Source organism: Cyrtonyx montezumae, unplaced genomic scaffold (assembly GCF_038088225.1).
Source record: "Cyrtonyx montezumae isolate F1298 unplaced genomic scaffold, pur_monq_1.0 scaffold_24, whole genome shotgun sequence".
Lineage (NCBI taxonomy): Eukaryota > Metazoa > Chordata > Aves > Galliformes > Odontophoridae > Cyrtonyx > Cyrtonyx montezumae.
In genome coordinates, this window is record NW_027071981.1 from 7,638,212 (window position 1) to 7,665,323 (window position 27,112).

Sequence of the window (27,112 nt, forward strand, 5' to 3'; positions counted from 1 at the left end):
ATTTTACATGGAATACAACTGCTCAATCCTCTACAAAGTGCCATTCTCGGTATAAATGAACCCGTGGGTTGGATTGAAGTGGCTTTCAAAAACGAACGTGTGCAGTTGGTGCCGGGGATCCCGGGTGGCTCGATGGCCCCATCCCCATCTCCAGGTGCTTTGAGGCCTCTCCCCTCCTGCACCGAGCTGCCGGCCGAATTACACCGCGGTCATTAGCATCCCGGGGATCGCGAGCAAACACAGATTACCGTGCCCTGTGTTGGTGCTGATTAAGCCAATCATCACCAGCGGATACGAGAAACCCAGCACATTTACGGCTTCAATTCAGTCCGTGTATCTGAACCGCCGGTTACTGAGCTTGGCTCGCAGAAGGAACAACAGCATTTAGAGCAGAAGTATGCAGACCACAGCAGCTCAGGCTGGAGTTGCAGAACAATTACTAAAAAGCAAATCGCTAATTGCCCACCCTTGGTTTCACACAGCAAATTGCTGGGGGGAGGCTCGAGTTGGGAATTCTCCCAGCTGAAAAAAATCCACCAAGGGGACGGAGGAGTTACAGCCCTCAGTGAGAAGCTCTGCACCAGCAAAGGGAGCTGAGCTGCACACATGCACGCAGCAGTTGTTCCCATCCCATCCCTTCCCACCCCATCCTAGCCACACTGAAGGGATGCAGAAGCTCTCCCGGTCCCTCCCCACCAATTACTTTGTGATGGTCTAAAAATCGGCCAGGCGGATGCACAGCAAGGCAAACTTCACCATTTAAGGACAAACTCCTCAAGAATAAGTAATGTAATTCCTTGTTTCCCTCCTAGAAAAATGTATTGGTATGCAATTTTTATATTTCACAGTTCACCGCCATCTCGGCAAGCTTTCTTCCACTGCTTCAATGGTGCTACTTTTAATTTTATCCTCCTTAGTCCTAGTAATTAAAGTGATCAGCAGTGGCATCCCAGCGGCTTTGACACAGCCACAACCCCCTAGCAGCCTTCTGCTTTTAAAGGGGCTGGGAAGAGAAAGGGCTGGAGCTTCATTTCCCCAGCACAAGAAAACCGAGCTCCTCCAATCCCCAACTTTATCCAATTGTTCTTTCGGCAGCCTTTGGATCTTAAGAAGCGCCTCGGCCTGGCCACCGTTAGGGGGTCCCTTTTGTAGTCGCCGCGGACGCCGGTGCTGACACTGCTTGGGTCAGAAGCGATGCCCTGGGTTGGGAAGGTGAATTCCGACCCGAATCGTTGCTGGATGGGGGTTGGGAGGGGGGGAACCCACCCCGAAAGCCACGTCTCTGAAAGCGCCGAGAATCCCGCAATCTCAAACAAAACCAACCCAACAAACCATCACCAAACAACACCTCAGCCAGGGGCTTTCACTTGTCCTCGGTGAGAATTCTGGGAGGATCCAACCTGAGCTTGCACCAGCAGCTTGATGGTGCATTATCCTCTCACAATAAAAATAATCTCGTATACTGCATTTATTTGGCATTTAAAGGGGAAAATCTTCAGCATGTCCACAGACAGAGGGGTTAGGGTCAGCAATACTGCACCAAAATCACAGCAGCACCACGCCGGATGGGACAGAGGTCCAAAACCACCGTGCTCTGCCCTGACACCGAAGAGGAAAAAACCTGCCCAGCACCACTTCCATCAGCAGGCAGGAAGGACGGCTCTGCCATTAGCCATTCAGGGGGAAAAAGGCTTCTGTGCTTGTCCAGAGGCAAGGATTACCAAAATGCACCTATTCAGTTCACAAAGAAGACAGAATAAAAATAATAAAAAATAAAATAAAATTACATGAGCTTTAAAGGTCTGGACAGGCTGGGTTTTACCACAACCTCGATTGGCTCTTGTTTGAGTAAATAGGATTTGGGATGAAACATTAAAACTGTTTAGCTGCTCTTTTCAAACCATTGCAAACTTTTCTCTTGTTGGTTTATAATATAACCAGACATGCTTGTAAATGGCCACACCTGCTCATTTCTCTGGGGATGGCCTGATCTCTGCCTCTCCTAACAAAGAAAGGATGGGGGGAAAAAAATCAGCCTTTCTTGTTGCAAAACAGAGTGGAAAGTCAAAATCTTTCTCAAGTTTGTCCCATCTGGTCAGATTAAATCTTTGAGCACCCTGGGGACCACATTTCTGTTTGGTCTCTGCTGCCGTTTCAGAACAGCTCCAAATGCACAGGTAGCGAGCAAAATGTGCACAGCACAAACCAAACCACGTCGGGTTTGCACCTCGGTGTTTGTGGGACTGCAGGGAGCAATGGAAGGAAAGCCACCACCATCCCAGGCATTTCCTGCCTGCATCTGCACGGGCTGCTCAAGTACCAACAGCCAGCTGTAGCTGGAAAACATTTGCCATGAGCATTTAACATTGCAACAAGTATGAAATCAATCGCCATCCAGAAAGAGCTCACGGCCTGTGCCACCACACAATAATGAGATGAGATGGAACCAAAACAGGAGTAGCCCAAGGTCCCAAACCAAAAGAATCACCAAGAATGCTGTAACAATGCTTTAGGAAAAAAATACAAGTAAAAATCCAAAATCGTGTCGCGAAACAGAGTTGTGTGTGTGCAGAGTGGGGTTGTGTGGGTGCCACATGGAAAACAACTCCCTCAGCCAGAAGTTGTTTTAAAGAAAGGCTACAGCCACGTATACGTTGCTTCTTAATACTGCCTGTTTTGTCCTGCAAAACCTACAGCTCTCCCCTGGTACAGTATTTCTGGTGTCAAGAGTGCTGCCTTCAGACAAGCAACCCATTGATAATTTAATTCCTTGCGCCATTGTGGAACGGGTAAATTCTTACTTTACCGAAAGAAAAAAGAAAGTACATATATGTGGAAAAAAAATAATAATAAAAGAGTGGCTGACTCAGTAAGTGTCACCTTGTGCTGCATCCAAGGCCTCTTGCTGGCTGTCTGGCTGCTCTTTTGTAGGCAACAAGGAGCTGAACGCTCTCTGGCTCCTTAGATCTGGCCCAACAAATGCACTGCCAGTCATGCACATGGATCCAGCTTAAAACCCAGGGTGCGCCTAAAAGAAGCTAGTCAAACTGGCACCTACTCATGCAGAAGGAGATAGATTTGTCATGACAGGCTGATTATTCAATGTAAAGAAACAGTTTAGCTTTTCTAATCTGGTACAAATACATCTTTCTCAGAGAAAAAAGTAAAAGGTCCAACAGTTCAAGTATTTAAAGTAAAGAAACCAACAAAAAATTGTAACGTCAAAGCGAACCATAGGTATTTGTGCTGGCGCATTCTGCAAAACAGCCCTGCAGTTCTATTCAGATAAATAAGATTTAACCCGTTTAACCCCTTCAGAGCCACGCAGCCCCGCCGCGACCGAGGCGTTTCCATCCCAGCCTGCAGGTTGGCGCTCTGTAATTAAGGCCAACGAGCACCGCCGCCCACTACGCCCATCGCCAGCACTGCCAGCCCAGTGGCGTCACCCAAAAAGCGGGGCTGGGACTGCCCTGCAGCTGTGCACGCGGGGTCGGGGTCACCGCGCCGATGGCGGCGTTCCGGTGCCTTCCAACACGCCGGTATTCTGGGCAGAGGGAAAGAAGCTGCTTACTCATTGCAGGAGTCAACGTTTGTAGGGCTCCACTTAAGGGATTTGCTCTTGTGTAAACTTGACTTTATAATTTCCCAAAAAAAAAAAGAAAGAAAGAAAAAAAGAAAGAAAAAAAACAGGTTATAAAACAAAGCGCTCGTCCAGCGGAGCGATGCGTGGGCCACCAGCACCCTGGGGCTGCCCTTGGAGCAGGGAGGGCACGGGACCACGGGGTGAGGGGCGAGTGTGGCGCCCACCTCCCCCAATCCTATTCCTATTTTCCCAGTTCCTTCTTTTTTCTTCTTTTTTTCTTTCTTTTTTTTTCTTTTTTTGAAAATGTCCTGCAAACTGCTGGCAGCTTGTTTTTAATGGAAAATACCAATCGCCCAGGATCTATACCTAGCCTTTTGCCAATAATGAGAAAACTTCACCTTCTGTCCCCAGCAATTCTTAGGAAATCTTTTGCTGTTATTCCTACAAATCCAATTACAGATTGTTGAGTAGCTAGTGGAGTAAGCTTATTGAGGAGTGTCACATCACTAAGTCGTGCGTATGTGTTTCAGTTTGTAATGTGGTCTGAGCCGCTGTAGAGGTGTCAACTTAAAATGCAAGTAAGTAGCAGAACAGGGCTAATCCCAGGCACTACTCCCCTGCAGCCAAATTGTAGCGCAATGAATGACAGTGGAAATGCAAAGATGCCACTGTGCTTATCACACACAGCCAGATGGTGGACCTGGATCAATGCACACATGCCACGATCAATGCATTTGATAAAGAATTAAGAAGAAAACTGTACATGTTATCAAAGAACTTGTACATGGCATAATTATGATTCTGCATGTGCTTACTGATGATATTGGAGACTCAGAGGCAGGTGATAATGAAACTGATAGGAAGAAATAGCTTAAAGGCTACAGCATATGGCCTCGGCACTAAGAAATCTTGTCAAATAGTTCAGAAAGCTTTTTTAACTGTTATTACAGGCTGCTCATAGTGCAAGCTGGTGGCAACGTTTTAATTTTTTTTTTTTTAAATCTGAAATGTCAGAAAGTTACAAAAGCCCGACTCCTCAGCGCAGCTCAGAAAATAATTAAGACGCCATTGTGTATTAAACACGGCCAAAGAAATTAGGGAGGGAGAAGTCGGCGCTCCCAACTCTCGGTGGCGGTGGACGGGCATTTTTTAAGGCATATAACTGTGCCTTCCCCGGATCCGTGGTGTTGGACTTTAAGGGCTGCGGTGGTGGTGCGAGGAGTGTACCTGCTAACAACTTGTGCTCAGTGTGCCAATTTGCACGGACCCAGTTTGGTATTATTTATCGTTGCACGCACAGCACTGCCCTGTTAGCGTGAGTGCTCCGCCAGCCGCGCTGCAGCTACCCTGGATGTCAAGGAAGGTAATTAAAAATTTGTGGAAAACCGTGTGTAAAGTGCTAAAAAAGCAGCATATACGTTTATAGTGCATAAAGGGTCCCTAAAATACGAATTCTCATGCTCCAGTTGATAGATGAGCTGTCTAATCAACGCCTGGACGTAACTTAAGTGCTCTCATTAGTGTGAAGACCTTCGGGCTAAATAAGGCTAAATCCCTTAAAAATTGCTTCTGCAATAGAAAAATCCCCCTTACCATTTTCCTCAGCCTAAATCATATCAATTAAAAAGCGAGAGGGGAGGGATGGAGCGGGGGGGGGGAGAGGCATTTTCACATGACTTTGTTTTAGCTGACACTCCAAAAACTATCTCCCGAATCCAATTTAAATGTTGCAGCGAGAAAAGTTCATTAGCAATCAAAGAAACAAAAAACCGCGCTGAGTCGGGTTTCCCTTTCACTTTAAGCTCGGATCTTTAATCAGCGCGGAGGCGTTCAATGCCCATTGAATCCTTTACCTTCGCTTCCATCCCCCCTCCCCTCCCCTCCCCCCCCCCCCCCCCGACCCCAAATATTTAATCAACAGTGCCTGCTGCGGTTTTCCATTTGGATTTTATAATTTCTCGGAACGAGCCCCTGCGAGGAAGAAGCACGCATTTCACCGAGTTAGTTTGTTTGCAGCGTGCCCCCCCCAGCCCCACAATTTCAATTTGTCCTGACAAACCATTGGGTATTAAACGCTAAAGGCACGCAGAGCGCATAAAGAACTGATGGCTTGATTAGCTCTTGTGGTGCGATTGAAGGAGCTGTCTCTCTCCCCGATTCTCCATTTTGAGAAACACTTTGATCTCCGTTCAAGTCAATTCATGAACATCAACTGACAAGGCTGCCTGAAACACCCCGGCGGTTAGACCCGAACCCGCAGCAAACTATTTGGTTTCATTAAGGCTTCAGCAGAAGTGACCAGTGACAGTCCTTTCACTCCAGAGCCAACAGGCAAGTGACTATTTCAACTTGAATGTGCCCGACGTGCAGCTGAGGGCCCTCCACCTGCAGTCGGCCCCAAAGGACGGCCGCCGTGCCCACTGCTTCGCGCTGGGGTCCTGCTCCACAGCTTAGCTACAGTAACCTCTTTCCTCGCTTCTCCCTTTTTTTTGTAGGCTCCCTCTTGCACAGAGCCCCACTTCAAAGGGCCGGGCGCTGCCGCGGGGCTGTCAGTGCGGGTCAGCAACACCGGAGCGGAAAGTGGCCGCGGTGCCGCGGCACAAAGAGCCTCCGCGGCCGGAATCAAACAGAGCCCAATTAAACTGATCATAACGTCCCAGTGAACACGAGGAAGCTCACCTGGTATTTCTGGACTTCTTGTGTGAATTCCCGACTCTGCTCGGTACTTGGTACCATAATTACCCTGACCAAAATACTGTGAAATTACTGCTCTGATCTACTAATGGCTGCAAAAAATCAGGCCGTCGTGGTTTCATGCCAAGGGGCTGTAGCGAGGTGGCGCAACGCTTTCCGACAGAGACGACAACTTCTAAAAACTCAAAAGGGAAAATTAACGGGATGTGGTTTATGTTGCCAAGGCCTGTTCATTAATTACCAATTTAATCACTGCTGGAGGCATGACATTACAAAAATCTGGCTGAAAGTTCTAATAGATTATGAAGACCACCTAAGAAGAGTGACCAAGAAATGTACAAAACAATTAATACTGTTTCACTGCTATCAAAGACACTCAGATTATTTTACATCAAGTGAAGCAAAAGAATTAGTAGCTTCACAGTGCCACCACTAGGAACTGTAAATACAATGGCACACAATTAGTAATGCACATGTGACTTTTCGTTCAAGGCATATATCCTTGGGAAAGCCAGAACATGATAAGGAGAACAAAAGAAACATTTTTAAATGAACTGAATAAAGATTTTAACTCTACCCTTGTGCATGCTGAGCAATAACAGAATAGGCAATGCAAAATACAGCTCTAAGTGATGGCGATATCATCCTGGGATTCACAACAGTGTGAGCTGAACATCCACGCCGAAAGCGGCCGCGGTTGTTAGCGGCAGTATGAAAAGAGCATTCGAGATGTGAAGGGAGCTGGGGCTCGCCTCACACACAAAAGAGGACTCCTGGAACACCGATACCTCTTTTTTGGGGGGGGCTAGTATTTGAAATCGGAGAGAAAATGCTTCGAGGTTTTGAACTCGTGTTGTTCAGACATCTGGAATCTCAGCTGGGAAATTCTGCTTGGGCATGCAAGTTAGTGCTACGGCTGCAGAGAACACAGCACCTTGAATTTACACACATAACCAACAACTGTGTGCTTACATCTGGTGCTTAACTGGCGTAAACAGATGCAAGTTATGGAAATAACACCAATAAAATGCAGCTGACAATCTCGAGAATTTATAACTAAAACTCCAACCGCGTAACATCTGCCTCGCATTATCAGAGGTTACACTTCATTCATAAAATCCCTCCCACTACAAAAACAACAATGCATACTAATTCCTCTTAGAACTGCTTTTACTTGCACTAATTGACTTATTTCCCCAGTTACATCAGGAGGGTGCCCTCAGCACTGTTTCTTGAAATACCACAGCTTCAGAGTCAGGAATTGCTTAAAGAGATCAAATACAAAGTCAAAGGACATAGAACCCCCTTGGAAAGTTACAGAGCATTTTCAGTTTTCACGTCACAAGCAATGGTAACTAAAACCTCTCGGTTTGTTCTTGCCATCAGGCTATCTCAGCCTTAGCGTGCCGTTATAAAGAATAACCATCAATGCAGTTGTGATTTTGAAGTGTTCAGCCAGCAGATCTAACCTGCATTTAAAGAGAAGTGTATTGTTAAAACAGCTATAAAACCTGGGATGCTCATGAAATGTAAATACTATACAACACTGTCTTATCAGCCTAAAGCATATTTAACCACTTTATAGTGGCATACATACCAGACATATAAATGAACAACGGGGAATAAATTACCAATACTTTGGGATTACCAAAATAATGTTCAATTTTTTTACCAATGAGATGGTAACTGCTTCTTTGTAATCTCAGGAAGATCTAGAGATCGTATCTAAATCTGGTCACAATTATCAGCATGACAGGCTAGTCTTCCTTCAATCGATATCTTCCAATTATTATTAAAGGACCAAGGTTGCCATCTGCAAAGCCCTACACCTCAACACATTCAGGTTAGACGTTTAATTAATAAAGACCAACTTCCCCCACTCTCCTTCAAAACCAAAACAGGAATAACTTGGGTCGTGTTCTTTTACATGAATTAATACTATCACCTCAATTACAGCCATTTACTTTCTAGCTAAGGAGACTGCAAAGAATTCCACCAGATGGTTTTCCTAGTGCAAGAGAAGCAGGGAATTTGATTTCAGGGATAAATGCCAATTACTGAATAATGTACGGGGTACTCATTTTCAAGAACATATTAAAACATTTGGAGGAAAGAATACTTGCAGTACTGACTTGATTTTAAGGCATCTTTCAAATTAGAACACCCTTTTTTGTTGTGTGCTCTGAACTTGCATCCTGTACCATTTCTGTTAATGCAGTTTACCTTGTGGTCACAGAGCAGAGAAGGACAGTTAGCGGTTTATTTGCTCAGAATACTGCAAGTTTTTTTCAGGATTTAATAAATATATCAAACTGCTTAATAATGTTTGTTTTTCTCTTTCTGAGCACTTGCTTAGAAAAAGAATCTCTCATTTTTATTTTATTGCGGCTGGAATACCCGGTATCTGTGCCAATGTATGCAATCAAAATTAAAGAGTGTACAAAACCACCTCATTTCAGGTCTTGTCAGTTTCAGGAGCTCTTCTAAAATGACTTCAATTTCCACCCAGCCACTATGGATGCAAAAACTGTTACCATTTTGCACTCAAATATTTATGAAAATGAAAAGTAATGGGCAAAACAGATTGACACCTGAAGTAGAAAGAACTTATTAAACATGAATTAGATACAGCTGCAACAAGTCCTTTGAGGAAGTGAGTAACAAAAAGCAATGCTCTGAGCAGAAAGAAACGATCTCATGGCAGAACCCTTTCCTGCTGCCCTCTGTACAGAGGCAGCGTCTGCATGGGTGGAGGTAACAGCTTCACATCTCCATATTCTACTACAAAAGCTGAATGCAGACTTCACTGCTCTTTTAAATCTTTATCTTTTTTATATATCAGGGCAACTGTGACTGTCATTCAAATTGAATAAGTATGAAATAATGGTAGCAGAGGTAAGGAAAACCACACCTTTCTCTGCAGAAAGCAGGCTAGCAACAGTTGCATGTGAGCACAGCAGAAGTGTCGGGACTGCTTTCTGAAAGCACTCCTGCAATTAGCATACATATGGTTTTAAACACTTATTTTACAAATGGTATCCCTTACAATGCTGTTGTAAAGAAAGAATTACTATTTTCACAGGAGGCAAAAGACAGAGGAACTCCCTGTAGGTATCATTCCTCCAGCCCAGAACCAATACTAGATCCTAAGTACTCAACATCTTTGGCCAAGACCATACGAAGGGCCCAGTCCTACACCTAAATTCACTAAGTAGAAATCCCTCGCTTGTGCAAAATCACAGTAACTCCAGGAGCGATTGCTGGTCTGTGTCTGCAAGACAACCACAACCTCTCCCAGGTGAGCACCATCTCACATGAAAGCCTTGTAATACAACATTCTCTGCTAAAGCTGCCGGCCTTGCAAATACCAGTTAAAAGGCTCTGACACATCTTTTCAGAGATGTCAAAAAGAAGACTAATTGGCCTAAACCTAATTTTCACCCTTCTGAGGCCTGAGCCTTGCTGCAGCACAACCTTTTGGTGTCCCTGATCTCACCCACCTTCACCCTAGAGCTGAGCTCTACCCAGAAGTGTCCCATATTTTGATTTACTTTCTGTAAAATGTTCAATACGTAGACCCACCAATGTGTCGCACCACTCTTTACTATACAATATTCAAATCTTGCTGTATAGACAGAACTATTAATTTCTTTAAGGGCTTTTCTACAGTGCTTATCATTACAGTATTTAAGTGCCTTAAAAATATTAATGGCATTCTTCTCTCCCAGCACCCTGTGGTGGTGTTATTACCCTCTTCTTTGGCTGGGAACTGAGACAGACAGAAACAGCTAACAGGATCTAACACTGAGTGTGTACTCTGGGAAGTCTATTACCTGCTTTTCTCAGCATACTAAGCTTTATGCAGCCCTTTGTAAGTTTAAAGCAGAGCTCCAATTGATTTCCCTGACAGACATGGATGCTCAATACATCTGCAAATTAAACCTTCACCTCAAATGGTCATCCAAAAAGGAAGGATGCACAATTAATGACAGCTTGGAGGAAGTGTGGTTCAGAACCCTCAGCAGCACTGATCGGGAACTCTGAGGCAAAAGCAATCTTACATTTAACTCTTTCAAGCCATGACCTCATCCTCTTGCTCCTTGCAATCCCCACTTTGCCTGCTATACACCTTCCTACCAAAGGGACGGAGGTCCTCTGGACAAACAGCCTCCTCCATCACCTCAATCCTCCGAGCTAAATGAGACACAAATGCTTTGGGGAAAATAGTATGCGATCACATAATTAAAGACTGCATCATAATGCATATACACAAAGGAGGTTAATTAAATGTGCCTGTGGATTTCTTAACTCCTAATTCCATTCTCTGTAATCATACTGACTCCACAACCATAGCCATTTGAGTTTACAGAGTAAATGACAGCTGCAGTACATTCCCATTCTTTACGTGGACCAGTCATTAAGGGAGAATAAGACAGATTTTGCCACTGGCCTTCTCAGATATTTGCTGATGGTGCAGCTGTGCTGAGATTCAGTCTCTATGGATTCCACTCCACATTCTGGAAGTGAGGACTCCCCTCTGCAAAGACCTTTAAGCCCAGCAGCTCCTCAGTACATCCCATTTGTCTTGGTCCCCTCCAGCTGCCAATTCACCAGGGTAGGTAGCACAGACCAGTTCCAGCCACCTCACCTTTCCAGCACCTCATCACAAGCAAGCCCCTGCTGTTAGCAACCATCACAAGTTTGTGCTTTAGAGAATCTGGTAGGATCAGTTATGTCCATCCTAGCATTATGTAGATCATCACAAGATGAGAGGAGTTAAATAAAAGTGACTAAGCTAATAAAAATGCTTTCCTGGTTAAAAGCGAAGTGACTATAGCTGCTATACCAGATTGGAAATGACAAAAGCATCTCTAAAAGAGCCACTGCACGCACATCTACATCAAGAAAGCAAGAAGAAAGGCTGAGCTTTTGGTAGATCTACCAGAGAAATGGCATCCGTAAGGGGATAGGTAGGTCTGTTATTCTGCTCATACAGTTCTTCAGTTAACTCTTCCAGTCTCCGAAAGGCTGCATCAATTTCAAAGACATACCTATGATCCTCCATGCATCCTTCATAACATGAACACGCTTTCAAGCCATTTCTGACCAATGTATTCTCCTTGACTTCAAATACTTGCCTACTGGTTTACATGCCTCCAGCAGGCTGTAACACATACATTTTGCATATTCAAGGGCTCATGAGAAGCACTAAGGGCACAGATCGAACAGTGGAAAAACTTCTCCCATGCTACAAAGAGTGAAAAAATGGAAAAAAAGGGGCTAAGAAGCTACAAATAGAGGAAGACAGTACAGAACAGAACTAAATCGGGTGAACTAAAGATAGGATGGGAGACTACAGGGCAGAAGGCACTGAGAGAATATGTCTAAGGCAAGAAAGAATAAATAAAGCAGGTATTATGAAAGAAAAGGTAAAAAGCAGAGAAAATGCAGCAGAAATGGACAGGAGAGACAGCTGAAACAGTGAGAGAGGAAAGAAGGGGAAGAGAATACGGCTTGGGGTGCCATAAGAAAAAACAGAATTATAGAATCACATGATATCCTGATTTGTAAGGGACCCACAAGGATCACTGATCCCAACCCCAGGCTCCACACAGCACCACCCAAACCCAAACCCTATGGTTGAGAGCCACAGGCATTCACAACATCCAGAAATCATAACAGCAAGACTTTTACCACAGCACACTGGGCAGGCACATACAAGGAAGGCTAAATTTATGACTCGGAAATTTCCTCTCCCATGTCCACCTCAAGCAGGAACACAATCCTGTGCACTGTATATTGTTCTCACTTGTTTACTTGGAAAAAAAGCAATTCATAGTTCTCATACTCCAAATGTAAAGTAGTACAGCAAAGCCCACGAGACAAGATGTTCAAAAGTAAGTATGGACTATACAGCTTACTGGGGGGTTTCCAAAGGTCAGGCTGCCTAAAGCTCCTTAAATGAAGATATCAATAAAGATGCACCTGCAAACTTGAAGAGTAGCATTTGAAAGTACTATCCCCCAGACCCTGAAGGTTTTTTTGTTTAAAATTAGGTAACCATTTTCTCTCAAAGCCCTCTAAAAATTATCCCAAAAATTAGTCTAAACCAACTCCTGCAACAAAACGTCCGTTCTCACTACCAGAACTGTCACGTGGCTAACACACTGCCTACTACTGCACACACGTTGCACACTTGACACTCACAGCCCTGCTAAAGCGCACCAAGAAAGATGCTACAGTAAATGTTCTTATCACTAAGCTCAACGACCCCAAAATACTGAATAGTCTGTACTACTTTCCAAGCAGCACATAAGCAATGGCCTGTAGTAAACAACATCAAATAAGTTCAAGAAAAAAAAAATCAAAGTATCTTATGATCTATACATGTTAATGCATACATACACCCTCAGGTAGAATATACACACGTGTGGACACATATAACATGTCACCTCTACACAATATATCAGATATGAATATTATACCAATATCCATTGAAGACAATCCCTTCAAGTGCACCTTTCCCAGTGCAATGCATTAGGAGAACACTGAGCTTCCTAAATCATGAAGCCAAAAATAAGAATATGTTGCATTTACATTAGCTGCACATCCTCGCACACTGGTTCTTATTCCATATGGTCATTATCTGCACACTTCATACTGGTTCTCCCTGACCTGACTACAACTAGCTGCATTCACAACTTCCAGAAATCAGACCCTGATAATCTTGGTTTGGAAACCAAAAATTGAGGTCTCTGCCAACTTGAACAAGTTGAGTTTGAGGTACATCCCTAACATTACAAAGTCAGCAAGAGATTTTGACTCTACAGGGCAGCCTGAAGGGACAGTCTTTCTCTTCTCTGCAAGCTTCCATCTAATTTGTTTTGCAGCTTCCCTAACAAATGAAGTAAGGCCCTGCAGCTAATCCAGATGCATGAACTACACAAGGCTGACATGTACTGAAAGGTCTGTCCCTATCTCTCCTCATTCAGCTGGCTTTCACAGCATAGAGACGGTCTTCATTTCTGTGTTCCCATTGCCATCTACCTCCTTGCCATCTACCTGAGGCATCTCTCCTCTGCATGCCAGCACAGTAGCTGCTCCTTTTCTTCCCATCTGGATTTCATCAGCAGGAGGAATCTGAGCCTAAGACAGGAAGTTTTGCTTTCCAATACTATGATCTGCATCAGAATGGACCCTGGTCACAAGGAGAGGAACGGTAAAAGGCATTCAGGCTGTGCTGTGTCCACACAGACAATTTCCACTGACACTTACAAACTTCCCTGAATTTCAAGGCTCTCTAATGATCTCGTGCTATTAACCCAACTTCAATTGTTTTGAACAGACTTTTCAAGGGAATGGAACCTTTTTTCCCATAAGACATTTTTAACATGGATAAAGCAATGCTCCACCCAACCTAATTCAGAGCAGTGGTTGAATAGGTTGCTTTTTTTTTTTTCTGAAGTTCAAAAAAAAAAAAAATTACCCTCAGGCAGAGAGCTGTCATGGAAAAAATTTCAGCTCAAACAATTCAATACTAGCAAAGTTATAGAAACTTTGAAAGTAATAAGGAAATGTTGGGCAGCTTTCACTACAGTTATTTCTGCTTGAGTAGTTGCCAACAGCATACCTCCTCTAACACCGTTTGGTTTAAGAAAAACTGTTCAAGTAAAAAAAAAAGAAGTAAATAAACCCAATACAAGTTTTATACTGAACTATACTTATCAGGGAAAACAATCAAACGTAACAATTGTGACTTTTCTTACATACCATTATTCTATCTTCTATCATTAGACAAGTAAGATGCGTATGCATATGTGAATATATTTTGAAGGAAAAAAAAAGAAAAAATATATGCATTTTGCAGGGGAATTACTGAAGGAATAAAATGTCCAGCATGGACCCAAGATAGTTGAGAGAGAAATAAGACGTGTAAATCACCGTCTTCATTTTCTGATTGTGAGATCCCATTTATATAACAAGCTGAATCTGTCCCTCAGGACTGCCCTCTCAGAGATGTGAAGCAGTAAAAACTCAAGCCTTTCTCTGTATCATTATTTTTCAGTTACATTTACATTCTTAGTTGCCAGTACAGTCTCTACTACACAATAGTTAGAATCACAAAACCCACACTGCGAAGGTTTGCATAAAAATTAATTGGCTTTCATCTCCAGAGAGTACGCATCCTTCCAGGTCACCACTGAGGCCAATGGAGGTGCAACCAGAGCTGCTTCGACACTGGAGCTCATTCCCCGGCTCCACTTTCCCACCTCACCAGCATAATCAACTTTCATGATAAAAAGCACTTGTTCCATCAACTCTTTTACAAGACTGTCACAAGCAGCCTCATTCACTGCGGTAACACTTATGAAGCAGCAAGCAGTTGACATCACAGGCTCGGGAAACGCATTTACATTAAGTGAAAAAAGAGAAGTAATCAAAAATAGCATAAATTACTCCACTATCATTTAACAAGTAACTTTTGTTTTTCGTCCCATTAGAAGCTGCGGTGCCAATCAAAGAAGGTGCTCCCAGACCTCTGCTTCCAGAGCAGTCTAAGGCATCAGCCTGCTGGCTGTAGCAGCAGGACAAACAGGCTTTTAAAGTGCACTGAGGGCGCACGACTCGTCAGAGCACCAGGACGTGCGGCACAGAAAAGAAAGATTCTGCAAACGTGTTTCCCACAAAAACATAAATGTGTACAGGAAATTTTAACTATGTAAACTGCCACGATGGCCACTGTTTCTTACATCATTCAGCTGCTTATTGCGGGCTGGGATGATCGTATTGGTTAGCTGCTTATTCCCTGCCTTTAAAGCTGCATCTCTTCTTGCTTGCTCAAGCAGAACTCTTGCTCGTTCTTTAAGTTCTTCCTGTCTTGACAACATTCGTTGCTTAAAAATAAAGAAATATAATTAACAGCAAGGTAGCCTCAGGGTATTTAACATTTACACAGTTGTTAGTAGCCAGGAGCCTTCCTATATAATAAAGATCAGGAGTCACATGGATTATAGCCTCATGAGGTGACAGAGCACTCTACAGAAATGAAAAGTAACGATAATCAAAATGTAAAATGAAAACAAAACTCACGGGCCTTTATAATGTAAATAGACTTCTCAACCCTTCCCCTTAAAACTTAATTTCTATCAGCATCTAATGCCTTTAAACTGCAACTGTGGAAAAAAAATAATTGGCTTCATGGAAGCTAACCATGTTAAATGTGCTATGTGTTTACTTATTTACTTTAATATGTATGCAAATATAATGCTTCGTTGGCTACTTATATGGGTATCGTTCATTTATAACTTAAACTGAACACAAAGAGGCTGGGTACAAGGTAAAACACCTCTAAACATGTATGTTTCTACTCCATATTTAATGAAAGTCCCTTCTTCACACATGTGATCGATGATACTGCAGAGCAGAAGCAATGGAAGAAGGACTTCTGCTTGGGCAAAATGGGCTCCCATACATCCAAACTCCCAAGTGCTGACTTCTTAGTCAAGCCCAGCACTGAAGATTCTGGGAAAATGCATCTCTTTACATGAGCTGGAGTTGGAAGAGATGTTACAGGTTGTGCTCCTCCGCCGACTATGTGGAATGGAAGCAGTTGAGACTTATCAACAGCTGAGGGGGCGTTCAAGACTGAGACATCTGAGATTTCATTACACATGCACAGAAGACTAATAACAGAGAAAAGTCACTAAAGCCATCTTGTCCTCCAACCTTGCACATGAAAAACTCAGCACAGATCCCATCCCTCCCTGCTGCACAACTCTTGTTCCATGTGGGTCACATCATCTCTTTCTCATCTGGTACTCAAGGTTGAATAAAGCAAATGTCATGAGGCTCCACTGATTAAAGAAATTAGCTGGCTCTGCAAATAATATTTGGCCTCTATCACCCATCTGTGGGCTGCTTCTCTTGCCACAAAATGAATCCTCACGGTGCTTACTTGGGAAAAAACGTAAAAATGTTTGAAGCAATCTACAATGCCAAGAGACTGGCTGTGCTCCTCTCTTATCAGAATTAATGGCACAAAGCCAAACCAAGCTAAAACTAAAGAAAGTTCTTCACGGGGTAAAATTGGGATTTTTGTAAACAGGGCTGATAAAATATTTTGCATATTTCTGTGATGATACTATTTACTGATAATGCTCAGCATTTGTATAATATTCAACTTTCATCCTCACAATAAATCTGCAAGGTAGGTGGGCATATACTTTTTTATCTTTATAGAAAGGAAAATGATATTGTGGTTAAGAAACACGCCCGAGGCCATTCAGTGAACAGCATAATTTAATATTCTGGAGTTTCTACCCCACCATCACAGGCTATGTTCACAAGGCCGTGTGGTTTCTCAGATAAGATTTGGAAATATGTTTGGATATTTCAAGTCATTAAAAACTGACATTTTTTGAATATGGCTGAATGAATGGATAAGTCTATTTTTTTTTTTTTTTGAGTTTATGCTATAGCATGCAATATTTCTTAGAAAGGAGTTACCACTCTCAGGGGATAGGACAAGTCCTATAAATTCATTTTTCATTGAATGGCTATTTTTCAGCATCACGTACCTGTCAAAATACCTACTGCCCACCAATGACAGAATACACAACCCTCCATGTCACAGAGGAATAGCTCAATCAGAATCCTCATGCAGACTCACAGGCACGCACAGAGTTGCAGTCCCTTACCTGGGCTGTCTTTGCAGCTGGATCTGCATGATTTGAAGTCATTCTGGCATCGCTGTCAGGATCAGATTCGGCTTGCCTCGGAGAAGCACACGCTTTCTTTGCAAGATCCACATCCTTATTATAAAAGTATCCAAGGTTAGAAGTAGGAGAGAAACTCGGCTTTGTGTCACGCGATCCAGGATCTTCTCTCACGCTCTCTGGGGATCCCGTATGTCCCAGCTTTCCCTGCTCTGGGTAACCAACAGTGTTGTCTGAGCTCTGGTGTCTTTTTGTGACGTTATCTTCACAAGCAACCGTGGGAGACACATCCTCTTTTTGATCACTGACATGTGCCAAGTCACTTAAGTCTAAAGTATCAGCTTTCAACAATTTCTTCCTTCCCACCACGGGCTGTGCTTGTGCTGTATCTGTACTGCTGCACTTCCCAACTTCTTCAGAGGCAGAAGTCCTTCCAGAGCTCTGCTGGGACTTTTGCGGGTCTGTGTCACTTCGAGTCCTGCGAGAGGAAGGGGAAGCTGTGCTTGGGCTTAAGTGGTCATCAGGAGTCTGATGCTCGCTTTCGGACTCCCCGACCCCGCTGTCATTCACAAACACAGAGTCATCCTGAGAGGCAAAGTCTGCCAGGCCTCCATCCGGTGCCTGCAGCTCGGGCTGCCGCTTCAGGTCGCTCAGCTCTGCGTAGAACTTCTCCTGGTCCACGGAGCTGTTGGTGTCCGTTTCGTAGTTACCCACTTTATATGTGCTTTTACTGCTGTTCTCCTCTATTTGAACCACATTCAATTCCTGGCCACAGAAATGTGCTCGTATTTGATAGAGATAGGTCATAACAGTCAGCTTGTCGGGGATTGCTAAAAGAACCATGTCAGAAGGCTCCAGCAATCGCGATATTCCTAAGCTGGCAAACCCATCGTACGCCTTTAAAAAGAAGCAAAATAGAGATTATAATACAGCACTGTCTTATGTTTCGTAACAATTCAAGCAAACAAACATACTACAGAGTTACAGGAGCAGTATGGACTCGCCTCTATTACTATTTTCTTTTGGCTTCGTTGCAGTGGGCTGGTATTTACTACTTTTCATTGCAGCGTCCCATCTGAACTCATCAACATTCCCTGATGGATCCTAGATATCAGCCGGGGTATCCTCATGGTAATGCAAATTAAGGGAATATGACTCGCAAAGACATTCAAACAGCATCGTTCTGAGTATTCCTAGCAAGCACCTATATCATACTAATTTTACTCAAACAAATGCCAGTTTTGTTGTTGAAAAGGTGTTCATGAAATTGCAGTGTAAAACCCCTTGTGTTTGTGTTAGGGAAGTCTCCCATGGCACCTTCACAGGTCCTTACTCAAGCAGCAGGATACAAGCAAGTGAAAAAAAGGGTGAGAGTTGGAAGAGAAAAAAAGCAACGAAGGATGGCTTCTTAAGATAAGGAGCAAAGATAGAAGAAACATGACACTAATCCATCTTGGGTTTTATCACTGGTGATCAACCTTCTCCCTTCTATTGGTCGTGTAATTGCCGTGATTTGTGTTGATGAAAAACAATGTACGTGTAGATAGCCCAAAAGAACACCGTCACAGATTGCGTGATACGAGACATAAATCACAGTCATCCAGCAAACAAATGCATTTTAAAACCTCTGTTAAGTTCAGCATAAATTTATAAAAGTGTATTTCATTCATGCTTTGCTTTCCTTTGTAGATGCTGATGAGTGAAAGCCTTCTGGTTTGTGAAGCCACATCGTGTTCTTTCTGTTCTGAGTGGGCTTGGTGCATCAGGTTTTTCTAGTTTTGAAGAGTTAAAGCCGTTTCTCAATTTACAATTAATTATTACTACCCTGGATTAACCCTGGAAGATACTGCTGTGTCTACAGGCTGCAGAAGGCCTCCTGTTAGCAAAGCCCAGCTTCTCCTCCTGGGCAGCCTCACAGCTCCTGCCCACCCTCTTCTGCAGGACTCCAAAATGCTGACAGATGCTCCAGCAGCATTTCTAACAACAACAACAAAAAAAGGTGCTAAACTGAAGCCACAGAAGGGAACCTGTCCTTTTTGCAAGGAAATAGTAACGCATACTGCTGATTTCAGCTCTGCTCTGGTTATACACAATCTCCTTTATTTACTTAGTTTTGGGAGGCTGGAGAAAAGAAAGAGAACTTAAATTAACTGCAATTTCATATTCTCTTGGCTTTCAGAGCACAGCTTTCACAGCAGACAACGTTTATTGCTGATGTTTGGTGAGGAATTGCTTCACGGGAAGGTTGACCGTGAGAAGGCCACACCATTAGTCAGAGAGGAGTAATGCTTAGATACAGAAGAAACAGCAGCAGAAAACATAGACACTGCCTTTGTTGGTAGGAAGCTCCAGACAGAGCAGAAGAAGAGGAAAAGGATGGGTCCACAGGTGGGCAGCATGACGCTGTGGGTAGGAAATCCAAGGGCACAGGATGGATGGACAGACACTCACCCACAGCAGTCTGCCTTGGGAAGTGGAGCAAGACATCCACGCTGGCCTGGGGAATGGGTGTAGCACCAGGGTTGGCTGCTTGACCCACTAAGTTGGTCAGAGCTGATGGAGTGCCATAAATAACCTGCTGCCCCAAACTGAAGACATGGGAGTTAGCATTTCAGGAAGGAAAGGACCTAGGCTTGGGTTAACAGCCCACAGGAGCAAAAGCCCATAGACGTGACTTGACAACTCTTTTATACTCTTAATTTGTTATTTATGTGCTGATGGAACTAAATCCCAGGAATATTTCCCACGGTCCCCAGAGAGCAGGAGGGGACAGTATTTCAGAGCTGTTAGAAAAGGCATTTGCTCAAAGTGGTGACACTGCGACAGAGGATATAACTGGAGAGGACTTCTTCCCTTGGCAGAGCTGCAAATCACACCTATGGCTTCTTCTGGAACTCTTGGGGTTAACACAAACTCCACAATGCCAGACACTTCTTTCCCATCCCTCTTCTTGCCAGTCTGGACAATGCACATTCTCGCTCAGCTGCTTTTGAAGTGCACTAGATATCTAGATCGGCATGCAAATGCTTTACAGCCATTAGTGCTATAAATAGCAATCAGACGCTGCACGTGCCCATGGCTGTGTGTGATGGCTTCTCCTCCACTCTTAGGAACCCGGGAGCTTCTCGACTCTCCGGTGTGTTGACAAATGCCCACTGTTTCTAACTGGTTGGAAACTAGTTTGTAACGTGGCATCAACAGAGCATGAGAAAGCATTTCCAAGTCAAATTACGCTTTGTTAAACAGAGGCATACCTAAGCCCTGATTTTGCAAATGTTTACACGCGTGTTTAGCCACGTTCCTGCCTGATCCTACTGAGGCCAACTAGCAACTCCCACACGTACCATTAAATGTGTGCTTACCACTTTGTGGAATCAAACTGTGGATGTGACCATGAGCACCTGTTATAAAATACAGCAAGGCCAGCAGGTATTGCCACTTGCAACCCAGCACTAACCCTGTCACTCTACCTTTTCCTGTTTAAAGGTGTTTTCTAAAATGAATTTTCCCTTGCAAAATGTCACATTTTGTGAAGATGATCACTCAAGTACAAACACATCGAGGAGTCACATGGAAAACAGCAGAACTGGAATAAACACCATCAAAGGCATCCCAAAATTGGATGTGCCAACTGGATATTCAGAATATATATCGACATTTCCGAACAGCAATACTTCAAATGAAAGAATCTTCTTCAAGAAATAAAGTAATTAAAAGCAGGAGTTCATTATTAGGACCGTACTCCATGTCCCCATCTGTTCGGCCCCATTAAGTCTCAGCTTTGTGCCATTCAGCAGCTTGCATTTTCCAAGCACACAACATGTGACAGGTGATGTACAACATTCCTGTCCTTGAGAAGGGACCACACGACCAGTGTGCTGTGACTGTAACAAACCATTTGTTGTGATTTATGACGGATCAAATGGAAATAGTCAAATAAAATTAAATTTAAAAGTTGGGTCATGCAATCGGGAAGGTTATATGGGAACAGTTAGGTACATAGGAGATTTAAGTAGAAGCACAACCAGCTGAGAACTTATCACTCGCTGTATAGCAACGATTTGAATTTTCTCAGAGGTAGCTCTGCTGTCTCTTTTGTTCCTGAAATTGGAATTTGCAATGAGCACAAAGCACCAAACATTTATTTTTTCTTAAGAGATATAGTCATGCATACCAGCATAGTCAGGACACTGAACCTATTTAGTGCCTCCTGATGAAGCCTTTTTAATTTCCTGCACAGCGGACTGACAGCCATCAGTCGCGATCCATCAGCGGGAGCACCCAGGCAGTTCCCAGCCACTTCCCAATTACGTAACGCACTGACATCTCGGCCCGGGTCAGATGTCACAGGTAAATGCCCTTTTTGATTCAGCATGGCTGGCAGCACCACTTTGGCAAATGACTTGTGTGCATTATAAAGAAGCCCCAGCGCCGGGCTTTTTGGAATCAATCTGTAATTATGCACAGCAATTACACTATATAAGTTCTTTCTTAAGACTTCCTCTCTCTCTCCTTTGATTTCTTTTTTTAAATACAAACAAGGTCACACACTTTTACAAGATATACTCTTACAGGTTAACATTTAATTTATGGTCACAGCCACCTCTTAGCTCCTTTCCTGGGAGGGGATAAAAAAAAAGAGACGCTTCAGACAAAGAAAATTGTCCTATTCACCCACAGATGTTATTTTAATTGGTGAGGAGGCATCGCTGTCACACGTGCTCCATATCTGCATGGAATTTACAGGCAGCCATTGTTGGCAGCGCCGCGTTCACTCCCACCGAGGGCACGTGGGGTTATCGGGCAGAACTGTGTGAGACCAGGAAATAAATCTGCAGGAAGCAACCGAGATACTCGATGTAGCTGTCAGGCAGAGGGCTGTGGAGTGATGAAAGGAAAAACTGCACAATAACAACAATCTCAGCTCCTTCAGGACTAGAATGAGATCCTGCTAGAGAGGCAGGCTACAGAGTTCCCCATTTGCCATCACAGTTTCATAAAGAAAAGATGACTGATCGCACTGCTAACGTTCTTAATTAACAATCTACTCTTTTCTTTTGTTAAGATCCAGCTTCATTAGCCCGTACAACCAACAAAACTTGAAGTACAAAACCACATGGTCACAGACAACGCTGTGATATCCCTAGTAATCCACTGAGGTCATCGCAAGACCCTGTATTATTAGGAAGAGGATATCATCAGGCAAATCACTCATTAGATAAGAGCAGTTCGGGGGTATTTCATTATCTGTAACACTCAACCACTGTTTTAACATCTAACTTCCTGGCTAATGGGTAAGAGTTCAGACACCGTAAAATATAATTACTCGAGATACAAATGAACTTCAACGAAGCACTTGCAGAAATCCCACACATCTACACTCTAGAATTCTTTAGTTATATTTTCTATATAGCACTGAACTTCAATAATTTACTCAAAACACATCAAACCTTCCTCCCTGTGTAAGTCAGCATTTTTAAAGCAGGGTAGGAGTAAAGCCACAGTGCTGAGGAGAAAAAGCCACTTAAAAACAATTATCAGACAATCTTCAGGAATGATTTTACCATCAGTGACTCACGTAAAATAACCATTTCCACATGTCCTTAGGGCCAAACTCAGGTACGTGAAAATCCTAAAGTCTGCAACGTATCTAAAATCAGGAGTGGAAATAAAGGCTTTCTGGTGATTCCCCAAAGTTCTCCCAGAAGTTCTTCTTCCAGAGAAATATTTCCCATCTCTACACCACGGAGATATACGGCGCGGTGCACAACGCTGCGAGCACTCTGCAAACAGTTGGGTCTGTTTGCCAAGTGTTGTCCCAGCGCTTCTCACCCTCAACTTCCTCCATTGCAGAAAAGCACAGCTTCTGCACCTGCTATCTCTCTCAGCTGTCCAATCTCAAGGTAGGTGTAATATTCCAGCTTAAAAAAATATAAAATTCACCACAAAAGCAACGCTGAATGTGACTGATACACGGAGCCCTAGGAAAAGAAAGAGGAGTCCCACATAGCACAAATCTGAGAGCAGCTCCATTTCTTTTTTTTTTTTAATTGTGTGATTGGGAAAAATAAGAGAAGCGCTCATAAAATGCTGCTCAGCCCTTCCCTCTGCTTTTGCAGTTAATGCAGGCCGTAGAAATATTAAACCCTAATGCCAGCCTTGCACTTGTGGTGAATGTTAAAGACCATGGCAAACTGGAGTCAATAATGCATCCGATTTGAGCCACAGGAGGCTGAATGCCTTCTGTGAGCTGCAGTTCTGACCTTACAAAACAACCTCACTTTCCCAAAATTAATAAAAACCTGCAGCGAAGCCAAAATTGAAGCTATGTCTCTCTCTCCTTTTTTTTTTTTTTCTTTTTTTCCTGGCAGTTCTTACCTTTTTGTTGTTCTCTTTAATATCTTGAGGATTCAGGGACTTGTAGTCACTGAGGGGGAAAATGGCACAGTGGGTATGTACAGTATTTGATAAAAGCAGCAGTTTTAAAAACAAACCGAATCTAAAAAATTTGACATGCAATAATATCATACAGTAACTAGCAATTTCACAGCAATTCAATCAACAAAACTAATAGCGTGGAAAATTAAAGGGATAAATAAATAAATAAACAAACAAGCCCCGATGACACGTTTCATTGCCTGGAGCTTTCCATCTCAAAAAGAAGTTAAGGCAGGGGCTGAAGGCTGGCCTTGACAACCAAATTTACCAGGAGGTAATCTCTCCTTGTCAGAGTACAAAGAGCTACAGGCTTATTTCTCTCATCTCATTTCAACACTAGCACAATTTTCATAATCATCTTGAAGTCGGTTCTTTGTGTAAGATTAGGGAGAAGAAAAAACAAATCGCGTTGAGAGGAGAAACAGTTGTTTGGGCAACAGGGGAGAGCAGAGAGGTCGGCAAGTTGCAGCGATCCTCAATCCGCTTTCTTAGAAAAGGTGATTTCAATTTTAAAAAGGAAAGGGCAAAACAGATCTGCACCTGAAATGAACGGAGATTTGCTTTTTATGCAAAGTTATGTGTTGCGTATTTCTATGAGAGCTAGCTTACGCAGGCAGAAAGCATACAACTTACATGAGATCTGGTCTAAAGTGATGCAGTATTGCACAGAAGGAGAGCCCGTTTCTCCACGATGTTGTAAAATTGGTGATTTTCACTCCCCTATAGTTTTTCGTAACTTCTTTGCACCATACGAGCAGGGACTGACTTGCATTTGGCTTCCTCCCCAGAATGGGACTTGGTATTGGGCTCGGCTGTGAAAAAAAGAAAAGAAGAAAGAAAGAAAAGAATTTAATGGAAGATGAGAACTAACATTAATTGGCCTAACCGGATGATCAGCCTCCTTTGATGTGAGTTGATGTCCCACACAGCTGTCAGTTTACAATGACTGCAACTTGCAAAAGACAAACTGCAAGTTATTATCCCCCATCGCTGCCCTCAGCTCCGAAGGACACAGACACACGGATGGTGGTGGGATCCCAAGCTATGGTGGCACAGGGTCCAATCTGCCACATCCTGCTGGGTTGCGGGGCTCCATGCAAGGATTTGCAGCCCCTGAGGTTGCAGCCACCACCATGCAGCTTCACCTTACAGATGTGGGTATGGCAGAGGAAGCTCCGACTGCATTGATCTGAGTTGGTTTTTCACAAGTACTGTCAGCTAATAGGTGAACAGTTCCCCACAGAAGTATTTTGACACTTGGAGTAACATTCCTGTTCACGCCATAGAAGAATTACAGTGGAATAAAATACAAAAACAATTTTATTTCAAGTGTTCAGTGTTCGCCACAGAATTCAGCAGAGAACTCAGTAATTGCAGCTGATGCTTTCAAGAAACATGCCCTCATTTCACTACAAAAATACCGTCACTTGCAAAGCTTCTGAGATGTAATTAAACAGAATTATTTGCCTGACACAAATCCAAAATCTGAATCAGAGAGGAAAATCTGACCCCCTTATTTTCCCAACAGAATAGAGTGAACAACATGTATACGCAAATGTGCTACATGCACACCTTATAGTTAGTCCCCAAACTAGCACTAAAGTAGAGCAATGTTTTATAGAATAGAGCAATTCTGGCCATGTTACCTAGTTGTGAAAGACCAATGATGCCCCCACTTGACTGAAGCATGTCAGTGCTCAGCAATGAGCTGCCAGCAACACTGATTTATGGTTTCACTGCTTCTGGGGAAGAGAATTTACAGTCAGGAAAGCAGTTTTTCATTTTCTTTGACAGTTAGCCCTGAAAAGTTGTTTTATAAACACTGCTGCTCCACCATCAGATAGACGCACCGCCAGCTCTTCAGGAACAGTGAAGTGTGTACTTTACTGTGATTTTAAATACCAGAACGTACATGTACAACAACTCAGTCAGAAAGCGCTCTGTAAATCCCATCAGCAATTCAAATCAGCACACACAAATGTAACAATGAGACAAATATCTCTCATTACACTGAACTGGTGTCTTAACAGGGATACACAACCTGGGGAAGCAGAAGAAGAAGAAATCCCTGATAAACCTTCATGCCTCAGATTTTAACCAGAGCAAGAAATACACTTAGGATCCTCCAGACAGTTACTCCAGATTCAGAGCGACGTGACAAAGAATCAGAGTCTTCTCCTTCCAAACTTGAGCAAAAACAAAAAGTCATCACTCCTAAGTTTAAGGTAATACATTATTTGAAACAGACTTGATATCTAAATTATACTTGTGGAAATAATGCATGTGGGAGTAAATAATTTTCCAAGTACGGAGCTCCTTCTGTCAAACAGTGCTACTCAGCAAACCAATTACATGTCAGCTATCAAGCCCTCATACTTGTTGCTGAAGCTCTCCCCACAAACGGGAATCCCTAACCAGTCTCCATCCAAACACTTTTTAGTTAACTGTGAAATGGCCTTAGGCAACCTCACCATTCAAACGCCTTAATTACACACCTAAAACCAAAAAGGCGCCCGATTGTAAAGCCAGGTTTCACAAAAGGACATACCAAGCTGTTAAATCAGTACTCTGCTGAATTCAACAATTTATTTTAAAACTATCTATTTATTAAATCCAGACTGCAATCCCTTGAAAATTTAAAGTTGGACTTTTTTTTCCCAAAGTTGTGCTTCTGTTGACTTTAGATTTTCTAAAAGCGCTTTATTCAGACGGCGCAAGATTTCAGCGTGTGCACAATGCAATTTAGTTTTCCCTTCTCTAGCTGATAAAGCAGAAATTATATCCTGCTTTCTCTCCAGATTTAGCACTGCGAGTTCTTCAGATAAAGGTGAAGTTAATATTATGATAATAGTATGCCCTCATTCAGCACCTGAGTGAAAGCTTTTGTTATTTAATCTGTGATAAAAGCTTTCAGCCCAAGACACGCGGGTGAGCAATGGCAAAACTGCACGAGCACCCGACACCGCTTTTAGAAGGGTTAAGAAATTTTAGTTTTAGGGTTTTCCTTTTGGTGAAATCAGTATGGAAAACACTGTCCTTCAGTACCTGCAGGTTGTACAGATCAGTTCCAAGAACAGAACAAATCCAACCACCACCGAGCACCCATTTCTAGCCTTTGTTTTTCAGAACGGTGGGAACTGATCAAACGGACCAACAACTCGGTTAGCTTTTCCTGGTGCAGTTCTTTGAAATGCTGACTACATAACTGTTCTGAACTTCAAGCGGCCCCAGCTTGGCTTTTTAAGTTCAAACCCAAAGCCCCCCGGAGTCATCACTAACCAAGCAGGAGCACTCCCCACATCCCTGGCTGAGCAGCGGGTTGCTGCACCCTGCGCAGTGGTCATTATCTGGCCGGGGGCTATAGTGGTGTAATGGGTTTAGACCTTACTGAGGCACCGTGTGGGTGGATCTGCCCATGCAGCCAGCCCCAGCTTCAAGCCCTCCGTGTTTCAGTATCAACAGAAGCCCTGAAGTCTCTACTCCTCTTTTACATGTTCTGGTAGCTTAATTAATACGTTGCATATCGTATGTGTTTTTCCCCCTGGGAAACTATCCCACCAGACCACTAACAAGAGGATCCATAGCTTTAGATATTAGGCTGCATTTCTACATTCCCAACTGTTTAAATAACTCTTTTGCTGCAGCACCAGGTGCACTGCTGCTTGGCAAGAAACCCATGGTG

At 43.2% G+C, this 27,112-nt stretch overlaps 1 protein-coding gene across 10 annotated transcripts in view; it reads right to left on the bottom strand.

Moving 5' to 3' along the window:
• The window catches only part of EHBP1 (EH domain binding protein 1), a 187,769-nt gene that overhangs the window by 46,606 nt on the left and 114,051 nt on the right, over positions 1-27,112 (bottom strand). For all 10 annotated transcript variants that reach the window (XM_065739580.1, XM_065739576.1, XM_065739579.1 and 7 more), the window contains 4 exons: positions 24,064-24,242; positions 23,371-23,419; positions 16,975-17,889; positions 15,028-15,171 (listed from right to left, as the gene is read on the bottom strand). In XM_065739580.1, the coding sequence (XP_065595652.1) occupies positions 15,028-15,171; positions 16,975-17,889; positions 23,371-23,419; positions 24,064-24,242 (1,287 nt within the window). The remainder of the gene's footprint in view (positions 1-15,027; positions 15,172-16,974; positions 17,890-23,370; positions 23,420-24,063; positions 24,243-27,112) is intronic.